The sequence below is a fragment of the Lissotriton vulgaris genome, chromosome 5, assembly GCF_964263255.1.
Source record: "Lissotriton vulgaris chromosome 5, aLisVul1.2, whole genome shotgun sequence".
Classification (NCBI taxonomy): domain Eukaryota; kingdom Metazoa; phylum Chordata; class Amphibia; order Caudata; family Salamandridae; genus Lissotriton; species Lissotriton vulgaris.
This window is the reverse complement of record NC_141693.1, coordinates 1,225,487,979-1,225,508,657: the sequence shown is the minus strand read 5'-3', so window position 1 is coordinate 1,225,508,657 and position 20,679 is coordinate 1,225,487,979. Positions and strand designations below refer to the sequence as shown.

At 41.6% G+C, this 20,679-nt stretch overlaps 1 protein-coding gene across 1 annotated transcript in view; it reads right to left on the bottom strand.

The window, feature by feature from the left end:
* The window catches only part of LOC147712352 (olfactory receptor 10A2-like), a 39,133-nt gene extending 19,580 nt beyond the window's left edge, over window positions 1-19,553 (bottom strand). The window contains exon 1 of the mRNA XM_086919645.1: window positions 19,439-19,553. Within this exon, the coding sequence (XP_086775771.1) occupies window positions 19,439-19,553 (115 nt within the window). The remainder of the gene's footprint in view (window positions 1-19,438) is intronic.
* Between the last annotated feature and the right edge of the window lie 1,126 nt (window positions 19,554-20,679).

The following is a 20,679-nucleotide window of genomic DNA, read 5'->3' as shown; positions in this document are numbered from 1 at the left end:
CTCGCCTTCAGGAGACAACTCAAGACCTGGCTGTTCGAGCAGTAGCGGACCCCTTCTCCCAAGCGCCTTGGGACCCTCCCGGGTGAGTAGCGCGCTATACAAATGCTGTGATTGATTGATTGATTGATTGACTCATCCCCAGAAAGATTTACTATCCTTCTCAAGTGCCACGATTTCCAGTAATTCCCAGTCTATTTTATAGAGTTCCTTCTTCCTGGATAGTAATAAAGTCTTGTACTCACGACGTGCTAGGAGCACCTCAGACCAGACCCTAGGCTTTACATTTAGGGCCATCCTAAGCAGGTCAAAGTTGGAAGTGTATCAGCGCTGCTCAAACCTTCATCCTTTTGCCGCTGATAAAATGAGAGGCATTACATTGAGCAAAGATTGCAGGATTTGATGATGCTATTTATTGATGATGTTTTATTTGGTGATCGTATATGGTGTATTGTAAGTTTTAATTAAATGAACGATAAAAGTTTTTACGAGTTACAAGTTACATGCAGCTTTTTCTTAAAATATGCAAGAGATTTTTTCATTGTTGTTGGGCGGCAAATGTAATTAGAGATAGCATTTAGTAATTGAGACGGGTTTTAATTCTCACTTCCATGATTTCGAGGTGTATTGAGAAACTGGATACAATGTGTATTTTAAGTAATCACAAAACGAGAAAACAGTCACATTTGAGGCATCTGAAATGTCAAACAATAACTGATCTTGAGTATCAAACCTTACTATTATATTTCAACTTTTATATATATTTCATGATGACGGATGTCGTGATCACAACTGCAGCCACGGGCACTTGTTAATTTCTCGGTTTTTTTGGCACTTCAAGATGGATGACTATTAGGAAGGCTTCGGCCGCCTCCAGACTGTCTCGCTAACGTGGATTCAGCTGACTGGCGCACATCTTTTAGTGCTAATTCCACCCACTCCCCATTCATCCACACAGAAGGCCCCTCCGTTCCAGCTGCTAAGAAGGGTCATGGGCTACCGCCTACAGGCTGTTTGTTGTCTGCGTTTCTCGGTGTACCTCAGTCGTAGAGCAGTGAGGGTGCTCTTTGTATCTGAGGAGACTGACAGCAGCCCACATCAGCCTTGTCCTCTCTTCCCCAGTATCTGGGGACCTTGATAATATGGCAGAGATTTGGCGGTACGCCGGAGCAAGAAATTGAGTTTTAGGGACACCTGCAGTCATGATTTCCACATCCCTGAAGGTTTTGTCTCAAATGAGAATCCTTACAAAGAGAGAAAACCATTGGCCACGGAGCTCAAAATACCCACACTTAGGAAGCATTTCAACTGTGATTATGATATTTCAGTGATGGGCTAGCTAGTACTCAAGACGGCTTCGGCCCTGATTATCAACCAGGTAGAGTGCAATTATAATATGCAATTGCACTGGGATTGATCATTCTCAGAACACTGCACCAAATTTTACGTGGTGGTGAACTGGGAGTTGCATAAGGCTTTATGACTGGTAAAATTGGTTCTACACAGTAATTCCTCATTCCATCAGTTTTAACTTGTAATTGCATGGTACTGGTGTGACGTTACCATACTTTAATATAAATATCACACATAGAGTTTGCACTCCACCTGTACTGTGCAGCTCGTAATCTGGGCCTTAGTAATTTAAAAGTTTGCCATTGACATCAGCTGTGATTTTCAAGTCACAAGTTTGCACTTAGTCCTTCATCCTACTGATTTCCCTAAAATTGAGCACTGAGAGAAATTTGGTTGTAGCTTGAAAGGTGGGTGACCCCTGTTCAAGCAACAGCCACAATCCGTGTCATGGTGAACCACAAAAGTCACTAAATTAACACATGCCTAACCCTCTGGTAGCTTGAAACAGAAGCAATCAGTCTTAACTTAGAGGCAATGTGTAAAGTATTAATGCAGCACACAATCAGTAATAACGTATAAACATAACACAAGAAAAATCTTACACAAATCTAGAAAAATAGAGTACATTTTAATAAATTATTTGACACCAAAATGACAAAAATCCAATCAGTAGAACTGCAGTTATGATTTTTCTACATCAAATTTAGAACCTAGAAGATCAAAGCACCTACCATGCACATCTCGTTGTGTGAGACCTGGTCAAAGGAAAAAAACATGGCCGGCCGGCATGGAGTACGGGTCAGATACAAAGAGTGGATCTCTGGTAGAGCTGGATACAAGCAGTGGAACAGGGCTCAAGCAGCAGGGTAGGCTTCTGAGGGTTTAAAGCAGGCTCCTGGTAGCAGTGCAGTCCTTTCAGGTGCAGCAGAGCAGATTTGTGGAGTACACAAGTAGGCCACAGAAGAAGGCAGTCCTCTGTGAGTGCTTCAGAGAGAAGTTTGTAGTGAATTTCGTTTTGAAGTGCTTGAAGTTTTCTGCTTTCCCGGCCGTGGCTCCTGCTGTCTGCATGAACAAAGCAGGGATGACAAGTCCTTGGTGTGAAGGCAGGACCCAGCCTATTTAGCCTCACCACACCATCCTACCAGTGATGGCCCATTCAGGCACAACCAATCCCTCTAGTGTCTGGCTGTCTGGGAGAAATAAACAAAGCCCAGCTGCCAACTACACCAAGTCATGTGACCCAGGAACAGACTGCAAGCACCAAAAAAGTATGGCAGGAAAATGCCAACTTAATGTGACATTTTCAAAATTGTAACTTAAAATCTGACTTAGCCATCAAACAGGGTTTTAAATTCATTTTCTCAGACACCAAACATGAAATATTTACCTGTTTCCAATGAAAGGTTATACTTATTAAATGTAATACAGCAATCTAATGTTATCCTATTGGAGAGGTAGGCCTCACAGTAGTGAAAAACGTATTAAGAGTTTTTAACAGTAGTAAAAAAGGAATTAAGAGTTGTTCACTACCAGGACATGTAAAACTTAAAAGTACATGTGCAATCTTTTAATTACAATGCACCCTGCCCAATAATATTACAGGGCCTACCTTAGTAGTGGCTTATATGCAATCAAAGTGAGGTTTGAGGCTTCCCTAAAGGGTTATATTGTCAAGTCAAACTGGCAGTTTCAAACTGCATTCAGGCTGCAATGGCAAACCAGAGGCATCATTTAAGGGGCTACTTAAGTGGTTGGCACAAACAGTGCTGCAGGCACACTAGCAGCATTTAACCTAACAGACCTTGGGTATTCGATATTCCACTGTACAAGGGGCTTAAAAGTAAATTAAGCATGCCAATCAGGGGTAAGCCAATTTTACTATGTTTACAGGAGAGAGCACAAGCACTCTATCACTGGTTAGCAGTACTAAAGTATGCAGAGTCCTAGTGATGTAAAGCTGAGAAGGTCCGATTCTATTTTGAGTAGTCCTGACACCATTTTAGGTAAAAGGAGTTGTCATATTCCAACTTTTATGCAGAATCATTATCATGTCTGCCGCTGTTACAGATGTTGTCTCGCCCTATCTTTCTAAGAACTAAGGAAGTGTCAAGCCATTTGGCTAATTACATAGATATAACACTGATGAGACATCAGTCTTGGACAAGTGTCTACTTATTACCACAGCAAGGTTAAATAAGAACCAATAGACAGACAGCCAAAATAGTGGAGTCTGAATTGTCATTCTTTCATCTTATATGTTCATAAGGAAATGTCTGGGATGTACACCTTGATGCATATAATCTATGACAGACATTCCTAAACTTATGTCAGAAATTCCAATCTCTGATAAGATTTATTATATAAGGGCTGCACTTGACCACTTGTCAGGAAAGGTTCATCGGACAAATTACCTCCCAAGATTCTGCCAGAGGCTGTCTCACCTACTGCCAGAACACGTCAAAGATGCTACATCTCACCCGATGCAGATAAAGCCGGGTCCATGGGAAAGACGCTACCTCAGCGCATGTTTCTACTTTGAAAAGAACACTGCCTTCATGCCTCCACTGATAACACCAGCTCTTGCTGTAAAAAAAGTATGCAGTGTGGCGCTTCTCCCTAGGAAACTCTAGACTGCAAGTTAGTCCACTCTCCATGCTCTTCTAGCATAGTGCATAGAAGTAGGCCTCAGAGTGTTAGGTTTTAGAAAACATTTTATTCATGTCAGAAATGTGCATTTTATTTTCATTGTTCACAATGTACCTGTTTTGCTGTTTTTATGATATATTGTGTAGTTATTTTAGATGTGCTGAAATACAGGTCTGTCCTGTTGTATTAAATGCATTCAGTTAAATATGTCTATTCTTCTTACTGCAGTGTGTATGTGTGATATTGTGAAAAATCAAATTGGTTTGTTTCTGTTACCATGACCCCCTTATTTCATTGCATGGATTGCTAGTAACACCAAAGCAATAACTTTACTCCAATTACGTTTTGTTTGGCGTCCTACCCGGCTACAATAACATTCGTTCACATTCAGAGCAGGTTCATTGAACCAGGTTTACCTGTGTCACCCTTGTGTAGGAAAATAAACTCCGTAGAACTACGCCAGAATTGTAGTTTACACAACAGTTGGCGTCCAACTTGGGGCTCATATTTTACCGGTATGCCTGCAGTAGTTCTTTCACAAATGTGAACCATTAATATGGAGAGTCCATAGTAATCAGGGTTAACTCCTACTAGGGATAAGAGAGCACCTATATCTGTAGGTTGGTCAAGCTTGACTTTTAAAAGGTTATTCCCATTCTGTGGTTTTTCCAATTCATTGATTTAAATTGCAAGTGAATCCATTCACCATAGCGGCACCTATTCTGGTAGGGGCCAATGACAAGGAAGAGGTCATTAAGCATCTCAATTCTAGCTATATGTCAGAGAATGGAAGTGGTTCCAGTTCAAGATTGTGAACAGGAAATATAGAAAATGATTGCAGAAGTGTATACCTCTATGAGTAACATACCTGGGGTACAAAACCTGTTAAGCCACATTTAAAACCTTAAATGGACACATAGGGTTCCATTAAAGAGAAATCTGCAAATAAATCCGGGAGCCTAGCAGGGGTGGTTATAACTTAAGAGACCGCAAAATAAAAGAAAACCTGAACTACATTAGTATTCTGATAATCACTCTTCACGTTCTTTTCAGGACACTGACATTAAACGAACGGAGGAGGGGGAGTGGATCCCAGTACCAAAGAAAGGAGGAGTGCAGTAGAAAAAGTGACGCAGGACGAGAGACTGATATCAGTGTAAAGAGGGAGTATAAAAGGATTGGGCTCTTAAACTTCATTATAGCGGAAAGTAGCAGGACTTTCTAAGAAACATACCGATATATAAATGAGTCCTCCTGTGAAACAGGACTTGGACACGAGTGCTTCAAGCCCATGCAGCAGAAGTCACAATAGTGCATCAGATGCTTCAGAGGTTTCTGGATGCAAATGATTTTGATGTCTTTATACAAATTGAGATTTCAGATAAACATTTGAAGCCTCCTGAAAAAGTTTATATTTTAAATACTCAAATTGAAAGGGATATAACACGTACCACCATTAAAGCAGCCTTCTGGTCATAATTATCCGATTACTATGACATTATCATAGCTTGAGAAGACTTGCTTCCACTCTTTATTAAGGAAGCGCCCCAAGGGGAGGAACTTAGAAGGGTAGATTTTTCACTCATAGCACCTGAATACATTAGGGAAGTTTACACCAGTGAATTCTGCTGTAAGAAAGGCTCCGGTCTTATACAGAAATCAAGCAGGGTGGGACAAATACTTCAATCTACATGACATTCACTTACACAGTGAGCCTCAAGCACAGGCCCAATACCCTGTGACGCCAGAAGCAAAAACAGGGTATAAAAGCAATATTAGTTCAATTGCAATACCAGAGCATATTATAGCTTTGTCTGTCACCAATGAGTACACCCTTTTTTCTCCATCTCTAAACCAGATGGCTCCTATAGGGTAGTTGCAGTAGATAGGAATCTAACTCTCATGGACATACACTGTGCAAAATGTGCATGGCACAGGTCTAATGACCAACCTGGTGCAAAGAAAATAAAAAATGGCCCTGAATATCTTCAAAGGGGTTTTGCAGTCAAAAAACAGTGCCTGAAAGTGAGTATCTAACAGCCTTTAGATTTGATGGGGTGCAGTTCTTATTTCGATTCTTGCCCAGGCCCGCACATCATGCAGATTTTACAACCAGATCCTGCGGTATTGTCATACATTGAAGATATCTATTGTACCTATGACGATTTAGATCTGCACCTAACTAGGATGGACAGAGTCATGATCATATCAACATCACGTTTACAAAATTCATTTTAAGAAATCAAAGATTGCCTACATGATGGTGACCTTCTCAGGATGCGAGTTATCCAGCGAGGGCAAAAGTACAGCCCCAGATTTCTTTAGCCGCTTTGCCGCCGCGTACATTCCGCCGCGGTGCTACAGAATTTGACGCTTGCGCAGATAAGACGCACATGCCCACCGTGACGTCGGATGGAAGTGGTTAAAATTGTGTTACTTTGCAGCCTCCCAATATACTGAAAAAGCTGCTATATCGGCTGGAATATTTTAACTTTGGACATACTTACTTGCCTCACTATGCTAAGTGAGAAAAGCCCTTCTATGCCTGATTTCTTCTATGTTCTTAGCCAAACAGTAGACAAATAAACATACTAATCTTGCATACTCTACACACAGAAATGATTGAGACTAAGGGGCTTATTTACAAGCCCCTTGCGCCGCCAATACGTCACTTTTTGTGAAGCACCGGCAGCGCAGTGTACTGCTCCATATTTAGAAGGACACCATGGCTTTTTGTGTCCTTGTAAAAAGCAGCATTCTATGTGAAAGGGGCGTTCCATGGGTGTTGCTGTGGGTGTTTTCATACGCAACACCCAATGAACCTGACATATTTCCAGATTTACATGAAATCGTAAACCTGGGAATGCATCAGAATACTAAGGGAGGCACATTTTGGGCCATCGAAGTGATGGTTTTCACGCTAAATGGAACTGTGTGTTCGACTTAGCAGCTAAGGCTACAATTGAGACTGTTAGAATAGCAGTCCTAGCCAGATCTAAAAAAAAGATTGACGCAGATATCGTTACAGCCATAAATGCAAACCAGCAAGGAGGGACTTTCCTCCCAAATACTCCAACACCCTTAATTTAAACAACTTTCCTGTAGTCACACTACCAGGAGTGGGAGATAGAATAATACCTTATAATCTGTCCATATTAGATGTAATCAAAGAAGCTCATCAGGGACTAGCATCTGCTCATGCATGGGTTAATGCAACTGTAGCAGTGCCACAGCAACGCTTCTGGTGGCCTGGTTTATATAAACAGACCAGGGATCATGTTAGGCAGTGTGACACTTCCGTGAGATTTATTTGGATCACATCGATTCACTTCATTCAGGTAAATGATATAAGTACATATTAGTGGCACTCGATCAATGTTCACGATTCCTATAGGGTTGGCCACAGAGAAATGTGAGCACTTCAACAATAATAAGAGATTTGCAGTCTCTGATAGCGATAGGGAAAGTTCAGTGATTTCATTCATATAACGGTCCAGCGTTTGCCTCCAAAGCTTACAAGGATTCATTGTCTGCTCTGGGTGTTTGTCTGCAATTCAACAACCAATTTGCAGATGACATTTTATTAATGTCAAAAATGTGTATTTTATTTGCGTTGTTCACAACATGCCTTCTTGCTGTTTTCTTGATATCCTGTTTAGTCATTTTAGATGTGCTGAGAAGTTTCAATTCTTCTTAGTGCAGTGCGCAGGTGATACTATGAATTACAAAATAGGTTTGTTTGTATTAGTACACTGCCCCTAATCCCATTGCAGAGATTGTTAGTATGACAAACACAATAACTCTACTCTAAATATGTTTTGGGTGGGGTTCTGCGAGGGTAAACTAACTTGTCTTTCACATTCAGAGCTGGTGCATTGTACAGAGTTCACCAGTGTCACCAGTGAGTGGAAAAGCAAACCTTATAGAACAATGCCTGAGTTGCTGTTTGCGCAACAATAGAGAGAACAAAAACACATTTCAGCACTAATAGGTGGAGTAAAGACAGAATTTGGGGGGGGGGGGGGGCGATCACCCTAAAGCTGACAGGTTCAGTAGGTCCCTAGGCAGCGGATGAGGTAGGGCCCAAAATCCACAGCTATATTACCAAAAAGGGTCCTTTTTCAGTGGAAAAATGTAAATAGTCCCTGTTGCATTTTGGCTTGTTTCCTCTCTCGGGCACTAGGCCTACCCACAAAAGTGAAGAACCATTTTTATCGGTAGACATGTGGAAATATGGAATAGTAGAGCATTTGTTATTATGAATTGCATTTTGCTGCACTTGTGCCTTCCAAATGTTAGCCAGTGTGTAAGAAAAATGTCTTCTGAATCACATGCTAGTACGGATAATCACAAATTCAGATATTTACAAATAGCACCTACACCTAAACTCCATATAGAGTGTCCATTTCAGAAATACATAGATTTCATTGATACCCAATTTTTCACTCTACATTTTTCACCATATGAATTTGGTCTATATATAGTACACAATGAAAAGGCGCAGCTCAGTTGTTGGCTCTGGATACTAATGTTCTTGAAGAACCTACAGTACAATACACTGCAATTTACAATACAATACAATTTATAACAAGCATTTGCAATACAATCGGTCTCGCCTTTGGGACCCTATATGTATTTAGCTATGCAGCACATTAGCCTGGGTGCTAAAACATCTTCTGTTCTTTAACATGGAGGGAAAGTAAGCATCAAACTGCATGACACGCCAAGCATGGGAACACATGGAGAGAAATATTGCCTTTCAGCGGGAAATGGTACAGTCCAAAGTTCTATTTTTAATATAAAATCAGGGCCTTCGGTAGTCATATCACTGAAAATACAAGATTTGAAAAAAATATGATTGTCTACGGGTGCTCGTAGAAGACAGTTTCTATGGACTGGAATCTAGAGAATGCTAAAGTGATTCTGGTACTTTACTTGCCCCTGCTGGTCGTTTTCTATCAAGAAAGTTAAATAGAGGCAGTTGCCAGAAAAATTAAAAAAGGAAAGTCCCTCAGCAGAAAGCAATTCTGGTATTTTACTGACTTCTACTGGTCGTTTTCTATCAAGACAGTTGAATAGAGGCGGTTGAACAAGCAGAAAGCAATTCTGGTATTTTGCTGACCTCTACTGGTTGTTTTCTATCAAGATAGTTGAATAGAGGCAGTTGAACAGAAAAAAAGTCCCTATGCGGAATCAGACAAGTCCTAGGGCTGATCTCCAGAGTCCACAAAGTACATACACATATAAGTATATACTAAAGTATATACTAAAGTATATACAAGTCTCGAATGCTTGGCCTAAAAAGCACAACTGCTTCCAAAGAAGCGTCCTGGCACTCACGCCACATTGCCTGTCCAGTAAAATTAAGTAGAAAGCTATATTATAAACAGGGTTTTATCAAAGCCATTCAAACTCTTTACTCAGAACCAGTAGCGACACTACGAGTGAACAGTGGGTACACAGGAAAATTCCATATAAAAAGAGGTACCAGACAAGGGTGCCCTTGTTCACCCTTATTGTTCGCTATATATATGGACCCGCTTATACGTAAAATAGAGGCATCAGCGATGATAACACCAGTTACAACGCTTATCGGGCAATGTAAAATTTTAGCCTATGCAGATGACATCGCTGTTATCTCTCCAAACCCATCTGAAGCTATAGAACACCTTGAGCTTGAGGCGATGAAATTTGGAAGAATTTCGGGATACAAGTTAAATACAACAAAAACACAGATAATTAAAAACTCGTATACTCCATGCTTAGATAATCGAGTAACACAAGAAGGTACATATCTAGGGGTTATCATAATGGCAGACTTGGATAACTTGGTGGAAAGGAACATCTCCCCCTTAATTAAGAAAGTGGAAAAAGACCTGGATAGATGGGATAATTTACACTTATCAATAGTGGGAAGATCTAATATAGTAAAAATGATTATCCTCCCAAAATTCCTATATCTTTTTAGGGCAATACCGCTTTTCTTCGAAAATAAAATATTTAAGAAATTAGAGAGTATGCTAAATAGATTTCTCTGGGCAAAAGGGAAAACGAGAAGGGCTCTCAGATACATGACACTGTCAAGAGAAAGGGGAGGCTGGGGAGTCCCAGATTTAAAATTCTATTACTGGGCGGCAGCTTTACAGAACATGGCTGGCTTAATGGGAGGTGAACAGGGCAGTGGAGGAGAGGAGTGGAGTGAATATGGATCATTAGCAATCTATGGCCTAACTTTGGGAACGGAAGCGAAGGATGTTCTTCTAAAATTCACAGAGGCTAGTTATTACAAGAGGACAAAGTTCAAGATAATAATTGCAGCATTCGAAGTTTGGAAAAGTTTTTCTAAAAAAATTGGCTTGGGAAAATTTAATTCTTATACGAGATTGTTACATAATCCAACCCTTCCACAAGATATTTTTTCGGGATCTGTAATGGTAGAGTGGGAAAATAGGGGAATCAGAAGCATTGGAGATATTAGGGGGGAACATTGTTTTCTACAATTCAAAGATCTGCAAGATAGATACAACCTAGAAACAAGGCAGTTCTTTAAATTTTTGCAGATCAGGAGTTTCCTCCTGGCAAAGAAAGGTGGTGTTTTGGGATTCAGGCGTAATGATATAATGGAAATTATTCGGAAAGGAGAGGATTGCACAATTAAAAGATTGTATGCTGAATTGATGAAAGTAAAACAAGATGATCATCAAAAGTGGAGTGAAAAATGGAGGGATAATCTTACAATTAGTTATGAAAGTTTTGGAATCTCACTAGAAATGGGGAAATCACTATTATGTGCAGCACCATTACAGGCTCAGCACTATAAAACACTTTACCACCTGTACTATACACCGGCTAAAATAGCTCAATGGGGAGGTTTAGTGGGTATTACATGCTATAGGTGTGGAAGTTCGGATGCTGACTTGGAACATGTATTTGCTTTATGTCCCCGTTTAGATTTGTTTAAAAAGGAAATCGAAAGTTTTATAAGTAAAATAGTAGAAAGCGAAATTGTTCTAACCCCAGGAACTATCCTATTAGGAGTAAATGCTGAGGATACACGCTCTTTTCGTGGCAGGGAATTTTTGTTTGTTGCTATGGCTATTATGAGACTATGTATAGCCTCTGCATGGATAGATCCTGTACCACCTACCTTCCATAAATGGCTGGCTAAGCTACTAATAATGCATAAAATCGAGAAAGTGATATATGCAAGGAAGGGAAAAAAGGGTAGGAAGCTGGGCGATATAATATGGGATCCTATAACTCGATGGAAGGAGGAATAATAATGAGAAATGTTGGATTGCCTGCGGACAAGAGATACTAACTTGGCGTAAATACAATCTTGAGGTTGTTCAATATGAAAATACATGTTGCATTTATTAATGGTATTTTTTATGACCTAATTTGTGTTTGAATTTATTTTTGGAAATATTATCCTCACCTGCTGATGATTTAGTCATTGTTTTTTTATTTTTGACTTATGAATTAGTGGTATATACTTTTCCTCCTCCAATTTATGGTTTGTATTAATGATGCCGTGCTTTGTAAACAAATGCAAAATACTTCAATAAAAATATTTAAAAAAAAAAAGAAAGCTATTCCTAGAAAACCTAGAAACTCTATCTAGCCACGCAACCGGAAGGGTCTAGGGAACCTAATGGTATATTGGCTTTTGTAAAGCAGCCGTCATGACAAAAAGGTACAGATAAAAACATTGTCACAAATAGTGTTTTTCATACTTCTTTTCAATATATATTTATCTCAACAGTTAGTTTCTTTGGGAAAACCTTTAGGGATCTACCCATGACATCTCACTGAATTTAGAATTGTGTCTACCTTTAAGAAATCTATAGCTTTCCTGGATTCCCCCATGGGTTTCACACTGGTTTCCAACACAAACTGGAACGAGGTTGAAAGCAGTAAGATTATGTAGTATCTAAAGACATGGATAAATGATGTTAGAGATTTGGAGTGCATTGTCAACCACTTGTATTGTGCTGGCAATCTGCACTTGGGACAATTTTCTGGAAAACAGGTGCCTCTCTTCACCGGTAGGTAGGTGCCAGTGTACACGGCTAAAGGCCTGATTGCGAGTTTGACTGCCGTGTTACAACGACAGCGGTCAGATCTCCATGGCACCGGCGCAACCGCCAGGGATCCGCAATCCATGGCAGTGGCGCAGCAGTGTGAGGCCACAATATGCTTTGCCAAGAATATTACAAGTTTCCTCACTGCCAGCGGTCTCATGGCGGTGTTCACCTCATGAAACTGCTGGTGATGAGGAAACTAAGGGGGTCCTACAGGCCCACCTGGTGCCTCAGGCCATTGTGTGCCCCCCTGTCTAAATGCACACCCAGTTCCTTAACATTCCATTCTGTGGAGGAACTTGATTTGGCATTCCCATTGTGGTACCTTTGGAAACACCAATGGACCACACGCCAGATAACAAGGAAACTTGTAATCTGGCCGGCAGCCGAGTTTTGGTTAAGCAGTAGCGGGTCGGTGGCTTGCCGCCTCACCGCCAAACTTATAATCAGACCCTCTGTTTCTATCTTATTGCAACAGAGCCATAGCCAAATTTGCCCAGGGTGCCTTGACAGGAACACAACTCCAGCCAACTGCTTCCACACCCACCAGTCTTGCCAACACATGAAGTTAGGCACTGTAATAGTTTGTAGTGAGAAGTGGGGGGACCACTGCCCTTATTCTCAGTGTTAAGCTAGTGGGTGACAGGCGGGCTGGTGGCAATCACCATCATTCGGCTCCATCACAATCTGACAATATGTGACATTGCCATAAATGCACTATTATCCGGATACTCATAGGGTAGGTGGCTGAGGTTGCAGAGGACCTCTTTGCCTCTCCTGCAACACAACATATGGGGAACGGTGGAACCGTATACTGGTTGCTTCGCTGCCCAACAGACTATAGACCTAATTTGGAATTTTACAGACGGTACGCTGTATATCAGTGTGATGAAGGACATTGCCTCTTCCATACTTGTAGACTACTGTCTGACACATTTAGAGATGACCAACAGCTCAGCGATCATCCATGTACATTGAAAAGAACCTCCATTATGGCAGTTCCTTTCAGTGTACAAAAAACTGCAGTTTGCCAAACTTTTCAAATGTTTTAACTTTTTCTGAAACAAACTTCAAAAGCCAGAGTTCTTTTCAGAAAAACAAAAAATGGCACTGTCCTTGTCTGCCTCAGCTCACTCTCAATAGTGTTCACTCGGTGCAGATAGGGACAATGAGCTGTATTATGGAAAATGTGCACTCTCCACAGCACATGTGCTATAACAGTTCACACTTGTGCTAGAAAGAGCACATTAGAAAAGGAAGAGGCCACAGTTTAAAAACTGCCGATCCAGTTTTCACTGCCAGCAGTCCCAACCACATTTTCAATAGGAGACAGGAGTCTCACCTCCGGGAGAGAGTACTGAGTGACTGCAATACTCGGCTGGAAGATAGGGAGGGGGCCCTGGACTCTCATAACCCACTCCTAAGGGGCCCTCAGTAGTTGCACTGACTGTGTGCCACCCCATATATAATTTACAATCAGTACTCCTCCTAATGGTGTCTTTGATCTTGCCCCTGCATCTTTAAATTAGGTTACCCTCATTTGCATGAGGCCATAAGCCATGCAAATGAGGGAACTCTTGGGATTACACTGGGTAACATTTTGTTTTGCTAATATCCCTTTTCCACTGAGGGCTGTGCAAGTGTCTGTGGCACCATTCTGTAATATCAAAGAGCGGCTTAGACCGGTCAGCCTTAGAGAGGTGTTTGCTTTACTCTTCCATTTGTGATTATCTCATTTTTGTTGGCCTTAGGACTCTGCACTTTACCACTGCTAACCAGTACTAAAGTGAGTCTCCCATAACACTAGTAAAATTGGCTTACACCCAATTGGCAAATATAATTTACTTGTAAGTCCCTAGTAAAGTGGTACAAACTGTACTCAGGGCCTGTAAATTAAATGCTACTAGAGGGCCAGCAGCACTGATTGTGCCACACACTTAAATAGCCCTTTACACATGACTTAGGCCTGCCACTGCAGACTGTGTGCGCAATTTGTAAACAACCACTTTGACCTGGCAAAAACTTATTTGCCAGGCCAAAACATTCCTTTTCAAGACATATGTCATCACTAGGATAGGCCCTAAACACCCCATAGGGCAGGGTGCAGTGTATTTAAAACATTAGACGTGTAATTTTAAACTTCATATGTCCTGGTAGTGAAAACGTCTTACATTCGTTTTTTACTACTGCAAGGCCTACCACTCCTAAAGAATAACATTGGGTTACCTTATAACGGATCACTGACACAATATCGAAAACAACATCGTGATACAACAATATTGTGTCAAAAATATCGATTACAAGAATATTGCATCCCTATCCTTATATTGGTAAGTACAAAAATATTGGAAAAAATATATAGTTTCACATTAATATTGTTAAAAACAGAAAAAAAGAGCAGAATAGACAAAACAGAGGGCTGAAAACGAGCAGGAAAGGTCAAACAGAGTAAAAGAGGGCACAACAGAGGGCAGGAAAGGCAAAACAGAGTGCAGAAAAAATATCAGAAAAGGCAAAATGGAGGGCAAAAAAGAAACAAGCAAGAAAAGTCAAATTAGAGGGCAGAAAAAGGCAAATCAGAAGGCAGAAAAATTTGCAGAAAAGGCAAAACAGAGAGCAGAAAACGGACGGAAAAGGCAAAACAAAGGAAAGAAAAATTTGCAGAAAGGGCAAAATGGAGGGCAGATAAATGAGCTGAAACAAACAAGCTGGAAAAGGCAACACGTGGGGAAGAATAATGAGCAGAAAAGGCAATACAGAGAATAGAAAACTAGCAGAAAAGGAAAAACAGAGATGAAGAGGGTAAAACAGAGGTTAGAAAAATGAGCAGGAAAGGCAAAATGGAGTGCAGAAAAATGAGCCGGAAAAAATGAAAAAACAGCAGGAAAAGGTAAATCAGAGGGCAGAAACCCGAGCAGAACAAGGCAAAACAGAAGGCAGAAAGGGAAAACAGAGAGCAGAAAAGAGCAGAAAAAGACAAAACATTGGAAAGAAAGATGAGCAGAAGAGGGCAGAAAAGTAAGCAGCGAAGGCAAAACAGAAGGCAGAAAAATTTGCAGTGAAGGCAAAACAGGGGCAGAAAAACGAGCAGCAGATGCAAAACAGAGGGCAGAAAAACGAGCAGGAAAGGCAAAACAGAGGACAGAAAATGGCAAAACAGAGCAACAATCAAGCTGAGGAGGCACAAACAGGTAGACAGGCAGCAGTCAGACTGTGGCCAAGCTGGACAGGAGAACTGGGGGAGCTGGCATGAGGACCTGCTTAATTTTTACTGAAATTAAACTTCAGCAGCTAATACTTACATATATAAATATAGCAGTTGCACCAATTGAAGCTCTACTTCTGTAAAGGACAAATGATCCTGACCTTGACAAAGGAAAAGCATGTGTGTTTTCTTTGCAATTCCACATTGAAGCTGAAATGTTTTGTGGAGGTGAATGCACCGTTGATCTAATGGAGCGCAATGTGTAGTGACTATGACAAGTAGGTTCTTTTTTGTTCTTTCCTGGTGAGAGCACAGTCCATAATTCTGCCTTTAAATGACTGTGAGTATACAAATGCGCAAAATCACTTGAAGCTCCGCCCATTTGGCACCACCCCATCAACCTTAGTAGTATGTAATGGCCTGCCCACCTTTTCCAGGATGATGGGTAGCTTATCAAATGGTCACCAGCACTTTTCCCGCCAATTTTTGATGCATTCTTGATGCTGAGGAATATGAGAATATCGCAACCAAACAAAGAAGCACTTCCTTCATATAGTTAAGGGGAAGAACCTTTGTTTTCTGGAGATTTACCTCTTTGTATGCTTGTCATCTTCTCTATAGGAAGATTCAGGTTATCACAAATTTCTATAAAAAGACGTACAAGGAAGAATCGCATTGCCAAAACGCACACAAGTTCACTGGTGACATTTCCTTGTGCTCCATTAGCTAGCTGTAGTGTAGAATACGTACCGAACATTTACCCAAGGAGGTAGCACTTAGTAATTAACCAGTAGAAAGTACTTCACTTGGGTAGATATTTTGTGCAAAACTGTGATCTCTTTTTGGATAAATGGGCAGGTGCGTTTTGTTGTGGCCCAGTCACTGACACAACTACTGACATACCCATACAGACCCATAGACACCCACTCACACACTCAGGCACTCACACACCCACTGACAGACCCACTCAGACACTAATACACCCACTCACAGACCCACTCAGAGACCCACGCACATGCCCACTCACAGACATACTCAGACACTTTCACACATACTAATAGACTCACTCAGACTCTCATGCACCCACTCACAGACATACCAGACACTCTCACTGCCAATCACAAGCCACTCAGGCATTCATACACCCACTCACAGACCCACTCAGACACTCTCAGAGCCCCTCACAGACCCATTAGGATACTTATGTACCCACTCACAGACCCACTCAGACACTTACATCGACCCACAGACCCTCTAAGAGACTCATGTACCCACTCACAGACTCACTCTAGCACTCTCTCACAGAATGACTCACACACTCATGGAGGCACTCGCAAACCTACTCAGACGCTCTCACACCCACTCACAGACCTACTTGCACAGTCACTCAGACACTCATGCACCCACTCAGACACTCACACTCCCTCTCACACACCGATTGAGACATTTATGCAGCCACTCCCAGACCCATTCAGACTCTCATATACCCATTGAGACACTCATACCCTCACTAACATACTCACTGCGACACTCATGGACTCACACACACATACACTCAAAGGTTACAGGTTATATTTAGTAAATAAAATGAAAAAAAAACTTACATATTCACTTAAAAACCAAAGGTTACAGGGACATTATAGTTAGGAGATAACGTTAAAAACCATATACATGTACTAAAAAAACTAAGGTTACAGGGACGTTATAGTTAGCAAATAACATTAAAAAAAACTTTGGAATTCAATGGAAAAACAAAGGTTAAAGGGTCGTTATTGTTAGGAAATAGGATTTTAAAAAACGTATAACTTCACTGAAAATTGTTTTACAGTTACGTTACAGTTAGGCTCAGATTTCACTCATACGAAAGCAGTGAAATTCAGCAGTTATTGTTACATGAGTTAACTATAACTTACACCACCCGAATGCATTGCTTATGACCACACATATTACATCAATCATGACCTGGTCAGTGACATCACCATCATCATCGTCAAATTACATTACTGATGACATCATCCATAAAAATTTACTTACAATAGCCACTCCAGCCTGAGCAGCATTAGGGAAAGCGTTGGACTTCCGAGGGGTAAGATTTACTACTCCAACTCAAGTCTGTGCAACAGTGGGGAAAGCGTTGGAGTTTTGAAGGGGTTACACTTATTATTTCCACTGCAGTGTAAGCAACAGTAGGGAAAGCATTGGAATTCAAAGGGGTTGCATTTACTATTCCCACTCCAGTCTGGGCTACAGTAGGGAACGCGTTGGACTTTGGAGAAATATGATTTACTATTCCCACTCTAGGCTGTGCAACAGTATGGAAAGCACTAGACTTCGGAAGAATTACATTTATTATTCCCACTCCAGCTTGTGCAACAGTCGGGAAAGCGTTGGACTTTGGAGGGGTTCAATTTACTATTCCCAATCCAGTCTGTGCAATAATAGGGAAAGTACTTCACTTCAAACACGTTATAATAACCCTATTAGTTTAGAACAAATATAAAACTTCTAAAATGAACATTATTAATCAATCAAAGAATGTATATAAAAAATAAAAAACTATTACACAGTGTACACGATTATCAAACAATTTAATAATTAATTATCAGTTTAAATGTTTTAAATGTATTTATTACACACAAACCTAGCAGCCCATACCTAAATATAAGTATAACACAATTTACATAATTGATAATCAATGTATTAATTAATTAACAATTAATAATTATTTGTTAAGTAGGTGTTACTCAATTAATGTCCTGCCCTATACCCCTAATAACCTAGCAACCTGCAACTAAAATATAACTAAACTAAATCAATATTACATAATTAATGATAAACTAAATAATTAATAATAAATAAATAATTGTTAATTAATTATTACCTTTTCAGCCTATATCCGTACAAACCCAACAGCTCACACCAAAAATATAACTAATATATAAAGTTATTGTACAATGTATATATGTAATAATCAATCAAATAATTAATGATAACTTAATAATTTATTGTAAATAATTATGACTGAATTACCTTCCCACCCTTTACTACTACAAACCCAGCAACCCTCGCCTAAAAACAACTACAAATATATAATTATCACTCAATATACATAATTATTACTCAATTAAATAATGTATAGTACATCAATATTTAATTGTGGGGGTGTGGCTTAGCCGGCGATTGTAATGGCTGCGCTGTGCTGAGCTCTCCTGAGTAATGTAGCTCATCCGATGCTACAGGACACGCTGGCGGCCTGTTCCTACTCCTACACGGTGTCGGAATGGTGCGACGCCCGATGGAGACTTGTTGCTCCGAGATCTGACCAGCCTGCAGCGCGAAATCGATTGAAGATGTCGCGGAGACTTCCGGCCAAGAGAAGCAAGATGGCGGCTCGGTAACATTTACTGGCGTCTTCCCTGGCTACTGACCCCGTGACTGGAGGACCGGCGCGTACTGCGCGGCTTTGGGGATAGCGAGGCCATATATCCTACTTAAGAAAAAAGAGGGGGATTGCCTACAAGGGATTTTGTTTGTAAAAATGTTTTTCTGAGATAATTTCTCAACGTTATTAATAAAGGTTACACCCTAATTAGTGGTGAACAGCAGAATCAATTGAAAGCAATAAATGTATACATTTCAAAGAAAAATAACATATATTGACATAACAATTTGAAAGGTAAAACACGGGGCGAAAATGTACTTCAAAGAAACATATATTTAATATATGATCACAATTTTGGGCAGGGAAAATGATAATCAAAAGCAACTAAACATAGTTTGAAAGGTGAGGTTAGTTGATCTATACAACAACTATGTTGACATCTTTTCTGATATTCAAAATAATCAATGTGTGAAGAAAAAGATGCCACTATCCTACTGGCGGCTGAGGGGGACGGACTGCCCGACCAGGTACCGGCATGTTGCCGCTTGGATCGCCCACGGACCAGGTGCTGCTGTTGCTGCGAGTGTGGATGGGGGTAAAAATGCGCCGACAACTGTGTGCATGCCGCCGCTATAGCAAGTTGAGTTGCACAAAACCCCATTGACCCCCACCCCCCCGCCCGCACTGGATGCAACACCATCGGATGACTGCTTCCCCCCTCCCGGTCCTGCATTGGTCTGATTGGGGGGGACTTCCTCCGTGCTGCGCTACCTGCTTCATCTGCGGCGCGGGGTTGAGCGGTGTGGCTGAGGGGGCACAGGCTGAAGGGCTTCAAGATAGTGCCCCGATGGGAGTCCCCGCTGTCTCCCCTGACCGCTGGCTCCATGTCTAGAGAGGTGAGACCCCAAGCTTAGTGTGACCATACATACTACTAAACGGAGGCCTGGGACGGACGGCCGAACAGAGTCTCCAACAACTGGATATTGCTCCTGCCACAACTATGGGAATGGCGAAAGACTCGACAGCAGCCTTGCACGAAGCTGCCACTACAAGACGCGGTGAGTGGTGAACATCTGCATTGGCCCCATGACAGCTTTCCACACAGTTCCGCTGAGGCCCGCTGCCCTTCCCCGCCGCACGCTGTCCTCACTGCTGCATGCTCTATCCACGCTGGGCTCTCTGCCCCAATGACTGAACCCCTTCATATAACTGACAGAACACTGATACATTCCTGAGCCATATGGCACACTAGGGTAACAGCGTATGCCTAACTCCCTGTAGCATTGACCACCGTGGGTCCGACCCGCGATACTATTGACCGCCGGCCTATTCCACCGCACGTGGTACATCCATCTGGGTTCCGCGGCCTTTCACCACCAACACGCTGATTCTGCCTGGGAGGTTCGCTGTCGATTTGAGATTCAGACACGGCGTCTTACTGATCTTGTAAATGCGTGCCATCACCTCTCTGCCCTCCACAGCTGGCTGCCGCGGCATGGGCCGCAAAGACTTAAAACAGAGCCAGCTCTCCTTTGAGAAGCCGATTGACGCAAGCAAAGGCCCACCTACCACTATGGTGGCGGGCGCCCAGAATCCATTTACACCCGCAGAAGATGCAGGACAACTGGGCCCTCTGTTGCAGGAAATGCGGGCAGGGTTGAACGCATTGGATGTCCGCTTTGATACCCTAGATAAACATATAGCTGACCTGGGAGATAAGATCCAAGTGCACGATCGTCGCCTGGATGTGATGGAATCTCGGACATCGGACTTGGAAGATGGCATGGCTCAATCCCTTAAGAGGGTCGACAGGATGGAGAGAATACTGAAGGAAGTAGCGATAAAGAACGAGAATTTGGAGGCCAGGAGCCGCCACAATAATATTCGCCTCGTAGGCGTGTCGGAATCTACAGCGTCTGGACGCATGGACAATCTGGTGGAAACCATCCTGATAGATCTCTTTGGAAGGGAGGCGTTCACCCCAAGTTTTGTGGTAGATCGCGCCCACAGAT